The sequence below is a fragment of the Plecotus auritus genome (assembly GCF_963455305.1).
Source record: "Plecotus auritus genome assembly, chromosome: 2".
Classification (NCBI taxonomy): domain Eukaryota; kingdom Metazoa; phylum Chordata; class Mammalia; order Chiroptera; family Vespertilionidae; genus Plecotus; species Plecotus auritus.
In genome coordinates this window covers 37,437,601-37,451,479 of record NC_137771.1, presented here as the reverse complement: position 1 = coordinate 37,451,479, position 13,879 = coordinate 37,437,601, and the positions used below count along the sequence as shown (strand labels likewise).

General features: G+C 46.9%; 1 protein-coding gene across 6 annotated transcripts in view; it reads right to left on the bottom strand.

Moving 5' to 3' along the window:
- Positions 1 to 225: 225 nt before the first annotated feature.
- AGBL4 (AGBL carboxypeptidase 4) overlaps positions 226 to 13,879 on the bottom strand; it is a 1,107,854-nt gene continuing 1,094,200 nt past the window's right edge. For 5 of the 6 annotated variants that reach the window (XM_080656977.1, XM_080656976.1, XM_080656981.1 and 2 more), the window contains 2 exons: positions 5,951 to 6,047; positions 226 to 1,610 (listed from right to left, as the gene is read on the bottom strand). In XM_080656977.1, the coding sequence (XP_080513103.1) occupies positions 1,490 to 1,610; positions 5,951 to 6,047 (218 nt within the window). In that variant the 3' untranslated portion in view covers positions 226 to 1,489. Of the gene's footprint in view, positions 1,611 to 5,950; positions 6,048 to 11,474; positions 11,599 to 13,879 lie in introns of those variants that run through there. The other variant, XM_080656979.1, reaches the window with a different exon arrangement.

Below are 13,879 nucleotides of genomic sequence, written 5' to 3'. Positions count from 1 at the left end.
ATCCTTTCTGAAAGGCCTGCCACTCTGCTGCCTCATGTTGAGCTGGTTGCAGTCAAATAAATCCCCAGGACTCTGATATGGCAACTGCTGGAAAGTTAAGTTTCAACCGTTCTTCCTTATCTTGGTTATAGAGTCCCTGACAACAAACTGAAGTTGGCTGGTTGGATCTCAAAGGAGCGGAAGACCTAAAGGGAAAGGTGCCAAGAATACTCAGAGGGACAGAAGAGCTGCATCAACCACTTTATTTGTGTTCCTCTGGGCAACGAGCACCCTGGGGAGAAGCTGTATACACAACACAACATTTGTAGCCAGCAAACATATGGTTGTTTGTTATAATTTCTGAAAACCAATAAGCAAAGGAAGAACACGCTTTGCTCTTCATTTTTGCATCAAACTTAGAAAATCTTCAACCCAAAGCAAAAAAGTGCTTAACTGGAGCTTTGTGCTAAAGGCCCTATCTCCCTGGAGCCTCCCTTCCTCTCCTTACCTCCTAATCCTCATTTCCGGGAGGTCACTTTAATTAGCAGGCTGTCACGGTGACTCAGCCTGCTGCTTCCCCGACAGGGAGGGAGCAGACTCTCCTGGACCATTCATCATACAAAGGCACTTGACTCTTTAGAAAAATGCACAACATTAAGCTTGCCCCACCTTGGGAATTGCCGCTGCCGTAGTTTTATTGTATCATCCCCACCTGCCTGGGAGCACATCTTTTCGTCTTTTGTATCTCCCCTACCTGGCCATCAGCCTTCCCCCCTTTCAGACTATCAATGCCTGCCTAATCGGTGGCCAGGCTGGATCTGTGACAGCAGAATCTGAAGATTGAGTGACCAATACTTTTTTTGTCTTCGGAGCTAAATTCTCAATTAAACCACCCAGGCCACTGGGAAATAGCTCTTGGAACAGTTTTCTGACGTTGCATGCTGGGATTTGGGGGAGTCAGGGAGCACGCAACTCATAGATAAAGTGACTGAATGTCTGAGACCACTGTAATTTCGAAAACTCTGTCCCATTGTTCCCAGCAGTGCACGTGTCTTTGGGTTGCATGTGTTGTTGATGTTGCTTTGGATCAGCAGATATGGGCACAGCTTTTCTAAAACTATAAACAACCAGAGCTTATTCTAAAAGGTAACCATCTGTAGTAAATGTACAACTTCAACAGGGAAAGGGCTGGAGAGCACGGACTTCTAAAACCAACCTCTCAAAGGGACGTGCAGGTTTTCCTTTTCCCGTGAGCATCCCTATGTGGTGGGAAAGGGCACCTGTACTCGCCTGGTTTGCATCTCCTATTTTGTTCCTGAGCTGTAAGCTGAAGCCTTACAATTGGTTTTTCCTTTGGTAAAAGGGAAAATCAATGATGAAATTTCTCATTTCCCCCCCTTCCCTTTCACTAGCTAATTCCTTATCCCACAACCCTTCTTTTGGAAACTAGAAGGTGATTAATGTTAGCAGAAAATGCATGCTCCACAAGACCTCCCAGGACTTCATGTCCTTAAAAAGCATTTGAAGGGTCTTTGTGGTTCACTGAGCTCTTCTTATCCCCTTTGCTGATGGGATAGCTGCTGGCCGGGCCCCGCCGGAGTGGGTACTTGTAGGGAGGGGGTCTTTCTTTCCTGCAAAGGGGGAGATGACAGAAAGAGAGAAGAAGGACAGCACATATACACACTGTATTAAATCATTAGTGTGCATGTCTATCTCCCCCACTGGTCTGGGACCTCCTGGGAACAATGGCCTTGTCTTGTCCTGGGAACCCACCCCAGGGCCTGGTTCAAAGCAAGCAAAGTGGTTCAATGAATAGTGGTTAGATGGATGGATGGATGGATGGATGGATGGATGGATGGATGGATACATTACATAATTCTGGTTCTGGAAGAAATCTAACTTTCTACAGCTCACCTCTTCCATGTTTCCACCTTGATTCTACCTCATTCTATCCATTCACAATGAGATGAGGTTGGACACATAGAAGGGCTATGGCTTGAGAGAGCCTAGGACCCACTCCCTTCACAAGCATCTGGGATCCAGAGCCCTCTTTATATTTCTCAGTACAGCCCAATTATGGAATTTCATGATGGGTCTGTCTTCCCACAGGCTGGGGGCTTTTGGAAGTCAGAGATGTGTCTGGTTCACCCCTGTGTCACAGCAGCCAGTAGCCAGCAGGCAGCACTCAATGCAATACCCTTAACACCACTTTTCGGTAATCATCCACTGTCTGGTTGGCTCACACACTAGACTATGAGCTCCCTGTTGGCAGGGACCAAGTTGTTTCATTTCTTCATTTTCCCTCATGCAGGGCCTTATGTTGTGACTGATAAGTTGGTGTGCCATTCATTCATGCTTTGGACTAAGATTGATTCCCAGTGGAAAGAGTGGGCTTCAGAGCCGGAAAGAACTCAACTGAATTTCTAGGACTGCTATATATGAGAGGTGTGACCTTGTAAAATTATTTAACTTCTCTGAGCTTCATTTGTAAAATGGGGATAAATATTCCAACCCTGTAGGGGCATCGTGACTTTAAATAAAATAACATGAGTAAACATACCTACTGTCATTCCTTGCCAATTGTAACTTACAAAGGCAGGGTGCTAGGTGCTAGGTATGGTCCAAAAGTGAGTCAGCCATTGATGCTGTTCTCAGGCTGCATAAGTTTAGTAGAGGAGAAAACAGAACAAAATAACTACACAAAATAATAAAGAACTATAATACATGGCAGAAAGTGGTAAATGGCATGAGGAGGGCAATCTCTTGTTCTATTTGAATTAGGACTGAAGAAGTGACTTCCTGTAGTCCCCTATGCTCTGACCTTGGAAGAGCCATTTTCCTTCATTGTTGATGACTCAGAAGTAAGGTAAATACAATAGGAGGCAGCACACAAAAGGGACATTGTGCTTTAACACCCCGTGCCCCAACCAGAATGCCTGGCTGTTGCTCACAGAAGGATCTTGCCAACATGGCAAGACTGTCTAGCCTGGTGAGACACAGCTTGACTTTCGTTTCCATTGACAGCAATGTGACCTTGAAGAAGGCCTTTCCCTTCTCTGAGCCTCCCCTTCTTCATTTCTAAAACAATGAGAAGAGCCCACCTCCTTCCTGCCTCATAGGCTCTGGCATATAGGGGTTGGGGGCAGAGCTATCTCCTTGCTGAGGCTTACCTGGCTTGGTCATGTTTCCTATTTAATTTTCATGCATCTTGATGGTGCATTTTGAGCTTTAGCCCTGTGACTGTCACTGTGGTCCCATCAAGTGTGGGGTCTGTTTTGGTCATCTCTGACCAAAGGTCATCTCTGAGCCTGGGCTCTTAGGCCTACCTTGCTGGACATCCTCAGGCACCCTTTCTTAGTGATGGTCCAGCACCCAGGGATGTTGACATGCTCTGTCAGCACAAGGGTCAAAACTGACATATTATAATTACCCATAGAGATGAGAGAGAACAACGATTAATTTTGAGTCAAAACATGTAATTTTCCTTTAGAACCAGAACTGCTCTTTTGTTTATGCTATTTGATGCTTGGGTGGAAAATAATACAAGAAATGGGAACTATTCAAATCCCAAGTCAGAGCCTTGTGTCCTCCTGTGAATTCATTTTTAAATAGTTTTTGACCAGCTGAGAGCTAAGGGATATTCATGGTTTGATGAGTCGGCAGTGCGGGGATGGAGAGGGAGTTAATTTTTGTTTTTCTTCATTTAAGGGTGGGTGCATTTACTTTAAGTTCCCAAGGAGGTGAACTCTGAGGAATGAACTCTCCCACTGTTTTCTAAAGAGGGCTCCAAAACTTAGGGCAAGGGGCTTCCATGAACAGTGAAATCAGGGTGTTGAGAACTTCCCTGCATCCTTTAGACCAAGTTTCAACAGCAACGCCCCCCCCCCCCCCACCCGCCCACCGCCGCCATGTCAAATAATTCTTCACTAACTGATGCTGAGAATATCAAGCTGGGGATATTGGGGCCCAGGCTCTAGTCCTGCATCTGACTAGCCCTGTCTTCCTCATCCATATCCTGAGGAGGGGTCCTGGATGATTGCTAAAGTCCCTGACTGTCAGCCCCATTCCATGGGTCTGACACAATGCAACATGCAAGAAAAAAGTGGTAAAGGATCAAAATAATTTCATTCAGGCTGAGAGAAAACCTGAGAGAGAATCCTCAAATTAACTTGCAAATGAGATTCTAAGAGTTCTTTTGAGTTTTATAAAGCTTTAAAATTTTGAGAACTTTAACCAATCAAGAATGACTTCTAAGAAAGAACTGAATACTTTTCTCTAGAGGTGAGCCCCTCCAAGACAGGGTCATACCTTAATCACTTATACATTCAGCTTCATCCTTTCCCCAGGGTCCTTGAAAAAAGTGTTGTTTTCCTAAGTGGATGACTGACTGACTGCCTGAATGAATACAGGAACGCACGCTCAGTACAGTCTAGACAATGTGGGAGCACAGAGAAGAAATAAATGTAATCTTCTCCCAGGATAGGGGGCACAAAGAGCCCCATGACTGGTGAATAATCTGAGACTGACTATGAGTCAGAGTACATTGTCATGCAGCTGGGGCTCAGGGCTAGTGACTCACAACATGGTTTAACTGGGGCCCTGAGAAATCATCCAGCTCAACCAGAGAAGGCCAGGGTCTTGTCCTAGGCCATGTTGGAAATCTGGGACTACAAACTAGAAACCAGAGGAGATGGAAGCATTTATTGACCATCTATTGGCTGCCAGGCACTGTACCACGCTTGTATCTAATCTTTAAAACCATCTTTAGAGGTCGTTGTTATTACCCCAACTTTATAGATAAATAGAGAAAGGTTTTAAGAGGCCCCACAGGTAGAATGAGCCTGAGAGAATTTGAACCCTCACTTTCCAGGTGGAACTTAGCTGATCCTCAGTCTAGTTTTGGAATCATAAAAGTCTAGGATCAGATCCTGGCTCTGACAAAAATTCTCTGACCTCAAGCAATTCATTTCACCTTTCTGAGCTCTCTTTCCCTCATTTGTAATATGGAGTATATAACATCTACAATGAATAAATAAATAGGATCAGGGACAGCAATTACTTTAGTCAATAAATAACAATGATTACTATAGGATTTTTCTGTTGTTGTTAATAATTAGATAAGGAGGAAGGTGCATCAGGGAGGAAGGTGCAAAGGTCCCGAGGCAGCAAGCACATAGTCAAGGTCTTGGGCAAGGACTGTGGGAAGACTGGTCTGACAGGAGCAGTAAGTTATACATCTTCATGTCCTTCAAGGAGGCTGGACCACAAGGGAAGAAGGAAATGAAGCCAAGAGGCAGGGCAGGGGCTGCACAATCCAGATGCCCAAATGCTCACTGGGCTCACTTCCAGCAGGTGTGGTAATGCCCAGCGTTTTGCGCTCGTGTCTAGTCCTCAGGAAGAATACTCATCTCCTGACGTCTCTTCTCACTGGCTTAAGAAGTTGCTCCAGCAGAGTGCCTGAGCCGAGCCTTCTCAGGGGATTGTCCCCTCCAGCCTCGAACCTTTGTGTCTTGAGGGAAGGGGACTACCATGCACCGAGGGGACATATGTATGATAATCTTCCAACTGAGTGTTACTGTCCGACTTTATGGATGAGGAAATGGAAGGATAAGATACTTTAGGAGCCTAGATGACATAGGAGTCTCTGAGGATGAGCAATCAGATGAAGTAGCAAATGGTACCACCAGACTAAGTTAGAATTATGACTGCACTCGGCTCCCAGTAAGCCCTATCCCTGCAGACTCCCATGAAATGTGACCACCCCTCACTGTCCGACCCCATATTGATACTTTATACTCAGGGAACACTGTTAAACCCTTCTTTCCCATACACACTCTGTGGCAGGGCTGGGATTTCTTTCCTATGCCACAGATGGGAAACTGAGGGTGGAGAGAGGCTAAGGGAAGTTGCCCCTGAACGTGAAGCCCAAAACGCAGGACTCCAGACCACACTGCTCTGCTCAGCCACTTACCGCAACCTTGGCATGGGAATCGCCATTTTCTCAACCATGGGGTCCAGCCGATAATAATCCAAAAACGTCCTGGCCACGTTCCGCCCCAGCTTCATATCTGCAGGTGGGTGCATTAAGGAGCAACTTGGAAAAGAGACTGACACAGAGTGAGAAGAGGACTAGTATAATAAAGGATTGTAATAATAAAAATAGTTGTATCACTCACTACTCAATGCTTTTTGTAGGGACTATCTTTGGAATCTGCATAAAACCTTAAATGGTAGATACTAATGTTTTCCTCATTTAACAGATGAGGAAGCAAGTGCACAGAGGTTATAATTTGCCCAGGGCCACAGAACTAGGAAGGGGAGGACCCAGGTTATGGGTCTAGATCAGGGGTGGGCAAACTTTTTGACTCAAGGGCCACAATGGGTTCTTAAACTGGACCGGAGGGCCGGAACAAAAGCATGAATGGAGTGTTTGTGTGAACTAATATAAATTCAAAGTAAAGGAGCGGAGGGGAGAGCAAGAGAACTGGATAGAACAGTCGGATCCGGCCCGCGGGCTGTAGTTTGCCCAAGGCTGGTCTAGATAGTCTTACCCCAAAGACTGTGTTTGTAGCTTTTAGAATATACTGAGTCCCTTTGGGAATAACTGGGCTTCTTGTGGTCTGGTGTCAGGTATATCAGGAGGCTGATAATAAGACCCAAGAGCAAGATACTCTTTGTTGTATGTAGAGCAGGGCCCACCTGACCCTCAGAGATCTGTCTTCTTCTTTGGTAATCCCAGCGACAATGGTAAAACCCTCTCATCCAACATAGTGTCCCCATGCCACCTTGAAAACTACCAATAATAAATCTTTAGAGTTATGTTAAAATACAAACTCCCTGGGGACCACAGTGGCCATTAACAACTTAGTATAAATTAGTACAGCAATCATCTATTCAACTACACAGAGTATCTGCTCTGTGCATTATATCTCATAGTGCTGGGCCTTCACATGAGCTATTTCCTCTTCCTGAAGTTCCTCCCTCTTCCCTTCACTAATTTATACCTATCAAGTCTCCAATTGGGTGATATCTCTTTAGCAAAACCTTCCATGACACTTCTCTCCCCTTGCCCCATAGTTCCCTGGCTTCTGAACTGACTTCACTCCAAGCACTTATTACTTAGCTCATGCCCCTCAGCTCAGAACATCCAAACTGCCACCAATTCTTCTCCATGAGACCTCCTTTCTCTTAAGTTTGTCCCTTGTCTCCAGTCCCCTGCTATCCTCCTAGACAAGGCCAGTACGGCCTTTCCCCTGACTTATTGTCACCCTGTCCTGACTGCCTGTTTTCTACAATGTAGCCAGGGGGGCTGTTCTAAAACACAGACTTGACCATGTCACCCAACTGAGTAAAACTGTTCAGTGGCTCCCAGTTGCCTTTAAATTTCAAATGTTGGGACTTTATTTACAAGGTCCTTCATAATTGGGTCCCTGATTATTTTCTTGGCTTGTGCTTGCTACCTCCCCACATCTACCCGCTTCCTTGCCCTTCACACTGCAGCAATACTGAAGTTTCCCCCCTCCAGGTCTCTGCCTACGCCATTCTGTCTTCCTATACCACTCTCCCTCCCTCCACGAGCCTTACAGGGCCGACTCCTTCTCAGCCTTCAGACAGCTCAGTGTAGTTGTCATTTCAAGGAGAATTCTCGGCCACCGTGCCATCCAGGGTCTTGGAGCTAGACTAGCCTTTGCAGAAGGGTCTAGTGAATTTGCTCCACCTTCTTCAAAAGGTCCTTGAGTTGGGGTTGGGCAGGACCCAGAACATGAACACTGGCATTTTTGGAGCACCTGGCATGTGCCTGGCACTGCACTGGGTACTTGGTTTACATATGCATTTTGATCATCGATGCAACCCAGTGAGGAAGGCATTTTTCTGGGAGGGGAAGGAATGTGCCCAAGGCCACATAACCAGCAATGCTGGAGTCAGGACTAAAATCAGGAGTGTCTGACTGCAGAACTGTGAGCTTTCCACAACCCTGGGCTCTTTCCCAACTTGAAAGCACCTTTCCTGTCAAGGGCTGAGTCATCCCAGGCCAGTGCCTGGTGGGAGAAGGAAAAACACAGGATGAGCTGTTTATGACAGGCACTTTGCCGCCCGCCCGCTGTGCTCTGGGGCTGCCACCTGCTTTCCTCTTCTGGATCTGACCGACCTTCTCTGTCCCCTTCTTTAAAAAGTTCACAAGCTGGCATGGCCTCTCTAACCAGCAGACCCTGAAGGCAGCCTCACGGCCAGGGCCCACAGAGGCAGCTGGCAGCTTAAGGAGAGCAAATCATGCTTGTGTGTGCCAACAGTAAGAGCTACAGGGGCTCAGCGAGAAGGAGAGGTCCCCAAGGACTGAGGACTGGGTAGAAGAGTTGCAGCAGAAGTTTTGGAATCAGATGTATCTAATCCAAATCCTGGCTCTGCCACGTGCTGTGTATGGCAGATTGTATTTCCCAAAGACGTCTGCAACAGTAGCTCCATCTCAGATGCTATTCTATGCTATAACCTTGACACTCCTTCCACTGAGAGATATGGTCTATGTCCCCTCCCTTTGAATCTGGGTGGGCTTGTGACTCATTTGTAATCAAAACAAATGGCAGACACTGTGGGACTTCTGAGGCAAGGTCATCAAAGGTGATGTAGCTTACCCCTTGCTTACTGGGATACTCCCGCTGGGGTCCTGAACCGCCATGCTAGCAGTCCTGAGGCTGCCATGCTGTGAGGAAGCCCAATCGCATGGGGGGGGGGGGGGCTGCAGGGAGAGGCCCTGAGGCTATGTGAGAGACTATGAGAGAGAGATATCCCTAGCTCCAGCAGCACTCTGCTCTTCTAGCTCCAGACATTGTCCAACGGCAGTTCCACCAAAGGCTCCAAGCTGGAACCACTCAGCTGAGCCCTTCCAAAATTTCTGAGCCACAGACAACACGAGAGAATAGCTTTTGTTTTAAACACTAAGTCTGGGGGAACTAGAGCACTGTGGGACCTCACATAAGCAAGCCAATCTCCTGAGCCTCAATTTCCTCATCTGTAAAGGGAAACAGTGATGCCTGCCTCACAAGGCTGTTGTGATGAAGTGTGTGACTAACATATGGGTATTGACGGAATAAAAAAATGAATGGGGAAGAGGTAAGCCTGACCCTTCCTCCCCAGCCCGCAGTGACAGACAGACCTGAAGCCACCCTGGAAGACACCGTGTAAACCAGTACTCTTGAGCTCCACAAGGAAAGGAGCTGGGCTGCTCCAGTGAAACGTCCCACTGTGGGGCACTGGTCATTTTCTACAAGCTCTGTTTAAAGGACAGTGTTTTGAAAGTGGGAGTTGCCTGGGACACCCCTCTTTCCCTCTCCAGCCACATTACATATTCCTCAACCCCTGAGGGCCTCACTCCAGATTATTTACTGCAATGGTCCCATCTGAGTCAAGAAATGGGATGTGAGTGGGAGATAGGGAGAGAGTGATTGAATACTTTCAATTTAAACAAGCTGTCTTTCAACAAAGATTTAAGATCCAGGCAAAGAGAAGGCAATAACTCTCTTGGCTGGAACTCTTTCAATATATTGCAGAATTAAGCCAGAAAAAAATTGGGGTGAAAACTCCCAACTCTTCATGGCCAACAAAAATCTCAGGATGGCCTGTGAGCTGGAAATGTCAGCCTCCTCAGATTCTCATGTAGCTCCTGATCTGCTTTTTGCAGATGGCAGGCAAGGGCATCAGGTGGGATCAGGGCCCTTGAATCAGGGAAGCAGGAGGGCTCTGCTGGGACTGCCCTCTCTCCCACAGTGGGTGCTGCGGGCAGACCTGGTTATTATCCCCGTTTTGCAGGTGAGAAATCAAAACTGACTTGTGTACTGAAACACATCAAGTATTGGCACAAGGAAAATTGAAGCCAATTCATTCATTCGTTCATTTGCTCAATTCATTAATTCATTCATATACTTATTAAGTGTCTTCTACACACCACACAAGGTTCTAAGAGCTGGGATACATGAAGAGAAGAATGGACAGTCTCTGTCCTCATGTAGGTCTTTCCTTGCCATTATCCTGCCTCCATATAAAAAAATTTTAACTCCTACCTGCTCCCTGTTTGGAGACCCCCACCTAGAATTCTTTCTCTGTTCACATTCCTCCCCGTGCCAGCAACAGATGATCATTATTAAAGGAGATTGATTAGCTCTGCAGCGGGGTAGGCCGAGAAGTGATTTCTCTCTGGTAAGGCTGATGGCACTGCTGGAATATTAAGAGGCACCTGTGTAGGAGCCTCTAGCCTGAAGAACAATGCGACAGTGAAATATCTTTTGTCTCTGCCTCCCCCACTCATCCTCCCACAGTGTCGGACAGGTGTATGATTAAACAGATGAATCTTTCCCTCGAGTGTGGTGTGGAGGCTGCAGATGGAGTTGTGGAGTCCTTTCCAGTTGCAGGCAAGTCCTGAGATGCCCTCGAGGTGAGGAGAGAGAGAGAGAGAGAGAGAGAGAGAGAGAGAGAGAGAGAGAGAGAGAGAGAGAGAGAGAGAGAGAGAGAACATGAATGCAGGAGGGAGGAAGAGACCAAGTGAGACAGGCAGAGGTAGAGACCAAAAGAGAAAGAGATGCAAACAGACAAGAAGACACAAAGAGAGAGTGATCAGGGTGCAGCAGAAAGATAAGGAGAGAAAAATAATTAGAATGGCTGAGAGAAACTTAGACTTGAAAACTGGAGAGAAATGGAGTGAGGGGCAGAGATAAACATAGGAAGTGAATAACGGAGAATCAAACTGCAGTGAGAGAGGAAGATACAAATGTAGGCAGGGGAAGGGGGAGAAGAGAGGAGGAGAGGAAGAGAGAAAGGCAGAGGATGAGACAGAAAGGGAAAAGAAAAAAAAAGCAGAGAAACTCAGGGACAGAGGACAGACAGTAAATGAGCTGCAGCAAGCTAAAATAGAGACAGCAACAGCGAGAGGCAGAGAAGACTGACAGAGGAAGGGAGAGACAGACTGACAGGGAGGGAGATCTCTTTGACAAGTGGCATGTAGCTCAAAAGAGGGAGGTGCTTTCAGAAAGGAGCCCAGAAATGAGTGCATACATACTCATGGCGGTGAACGTGAGCAAGGGCTGCACATTTATCTGTGTGACTCTGGACAAGCTACTTACCTTCTCTGAGCCTCAGTTTTTTCATCTCTGAAATGGATAATGTTGCCTACCTCACAGAAATTGTGTTGATCAGAAATTATGTATCCAAAGCACAATGCTGGCAAGCAGTAGCTCTTTTTATTATCATTATTTATGAACCTGTCATTTCCAACAAAACATGACCTCTTCAAGGACACGCGTGTGTCAGTTATTCAAACTTATTTCCAGCACCATTTAGCACATGTTAGGATTATGAACAGAGGGCACAGAGAGAACAAACAAATCAACCAGGCAGGTTGGGGGTGGGGGGCAAGATAAGGGAAGAAGGGAGAAAAAGAAGGACAGAGAGAAAGAGGGAGGGGAGATGAAGAAATTGTTTTTAAAATTCTATTTTCTGGATGCTCAGGGATAAGACCTTGCAGGTCCCTTCCATGCTGCGTGCCTCAGTTTCCGCTCCTGTAAAATTGGCTGTGGTTGACCACGCTGACGATGGGCAGCTTTATCAGGCATGAAGGTGGTGCCTACCGCTCTGGTGGGGTATTTGAAAGGGAAATCAGGTTGGGGGCTGGCTGGGCTAGAACAGATAGAGACCTGGCCTCAGATATAACGTGCCTGCGTCTGGATGGGTTGACCTTGGGGGAGTTTTAGACTCCAGACCACATTAGGCAGGTTGTTGTCATTCATTCATTATTTGTTACTCACTTATTCATTCAACAGACACTTAGCAAGCACTTCCTATGTGTTAGGCCAGTGGTCGGCAAACTGCGGCTCGCGAGCCACGGTTTGCCGCTCTGTTGACTAATGAGTTTGCCGACCACTGACCTAGACTCTCGATTCCAATAATTACAGGCTGTCGTTGTTCCTTGTGATTAAGCTCCTATCCCAGTGGTCGGCAAACTCATTAGTCAACAGAGCCGCAGTTTGCTGACCACTGTTTAGGCCATGTAATAGGTATATAGAGTATATACACTGGGTATATAGAGTTGGGAAAAAAACACAGGCCAGCCCTGTCCTCAAGATGCTGATAGTCCAGACACTGCTGACATTGGAGCATGTTTAGCAGCATCCTGGCATCTTCCACTAGATGCCAGCAGAACCACCCACCTCGTGTGACAACCAAAAGTGCCTACAGACATTTCCAAACATTCCCTGCGGGGGTGGGGAGGGGGAGCACCAGTGTCTAGCAGATACCCAGTATCTGGTGGAGGGGGAGCAGGTGAAACGGGAGAGGTGACTGAGAGCTTGACTGAGAGGGTCTCAGCTTCCCTACCTGGGAAAAGTCATCCCTGAATGGATCCTTGGAGACAGGCAAGGGCGCAAGGAACCTGACCTCACAGGCTGCACTGACCTCACAGGATGCTAGTCTATCCTCTAAACCTTCATCTCTCAGATGTCTCTCCCTTCCCTACCTGCCCCAGTCTGCTGGCACCTGTAACCCGCCTGTCTACCTCAGACTCATTCCTCCTGGAGAGGAAGTGCACCTCTCCCTCCAGCTCCCACACTGCCACCTCCTTGTGGCTCCCCCCTCCCTCCCTCTTCCACTCCAGGTGTCAGCAGTTTCCCAGCAGTGCCTCCCTTTTCCCACAGGTTGGCCTGGGCTCTGGAAATTGGCTCTCAGAGTCCACTGTGCCTGCCCAGCACCAAGGATGGGCCCTGACATAAAGCAGATGCTCAAAAATAGGTACTATCTTCTCTTTCACCTTTAACCTCACATCCTGAATCCAGGAACTCCCTGTACTTTGCTGACCTTCATATTTTCTATGCTGAACTTGACAGAGCACCAGTGCTTAGAGCAGTGGTTCTCAACCTTTCTAATGCCGCGACCCACAGGTTGAGAACCGCTGCTGTAGAGCCTAAGACCATCGGAAAACACAGACATTTACATTACGATTCATTAACAGTAGCAAAATTACAGTTATGAAGTAGCAACAAAAATAATTTTATGGTTGGGGGTCACCACAACCTGAGGAACTGTATTATGGGTCGCGGCATTAGAAAGGTTGAGAACCACTGACCTAGAAGGTCCTAAAATATCTGAGCAGGAAGGGACCAACAGTGGACACCTGTTTTTGCTTTGTTTTCGGTTCTCAATCTATTCCCCTTTCCCAACACTCCACTTTTCCCATAGTGAACCCCAATCCCAGTCCCTGTGGTTCAGGAGGAGCTGACCCCACCCAGAGTCTGGGTGGGGATAGAGTTGGACCTTATCCTGGCCAATCAGAGCACTGAATTCTCCTTGCCACAGGGAGTTGTAGGGTGTGGCCAGAGCCCAGTGAGACTCAGTGCTGGGACTTGTCTAGAGGATGGAATATCCATCCACCAGGGGCTTCTGGCTGCCTTTTTTCTTTCCTGGGGTTGGGGTGGGGGAAGAGCCTGTCAGAGAAAGGAGCCAAAACTCAGGAGGCAGCTAGAGACCAAGTCCTGATGACACAGTTTGATTCTCTTGATCCGGGCATGCCTTTCACCAGTATTCATTTGGACTTTAAAATTATGTCAGCTAGTTAATCCCCCTTTTGCTTAAGTCAGTTTGAGTTGTTTTTTCTGTCACTTGCAACCAGAGGAATTGAAACATCCTAATTTTACAGATGAGGGAGAGATTTGCAAAGGCACACAGTAACTATACACAATCAGCTTTCAAAATAAATATATTGCCTCATTTCTTTCTCTTTACTGAGGAACAGAATAGGGACAGGTTGTCCTCTGCCTGAACAGGGTCATAGGATATTGATTTTGGTCACAGAATGCCTAATCTTTCCCCAACAGAGAGAATTTCTTAATTCAGGTCCTCAGGAACCAGTTTTATTTTGCAT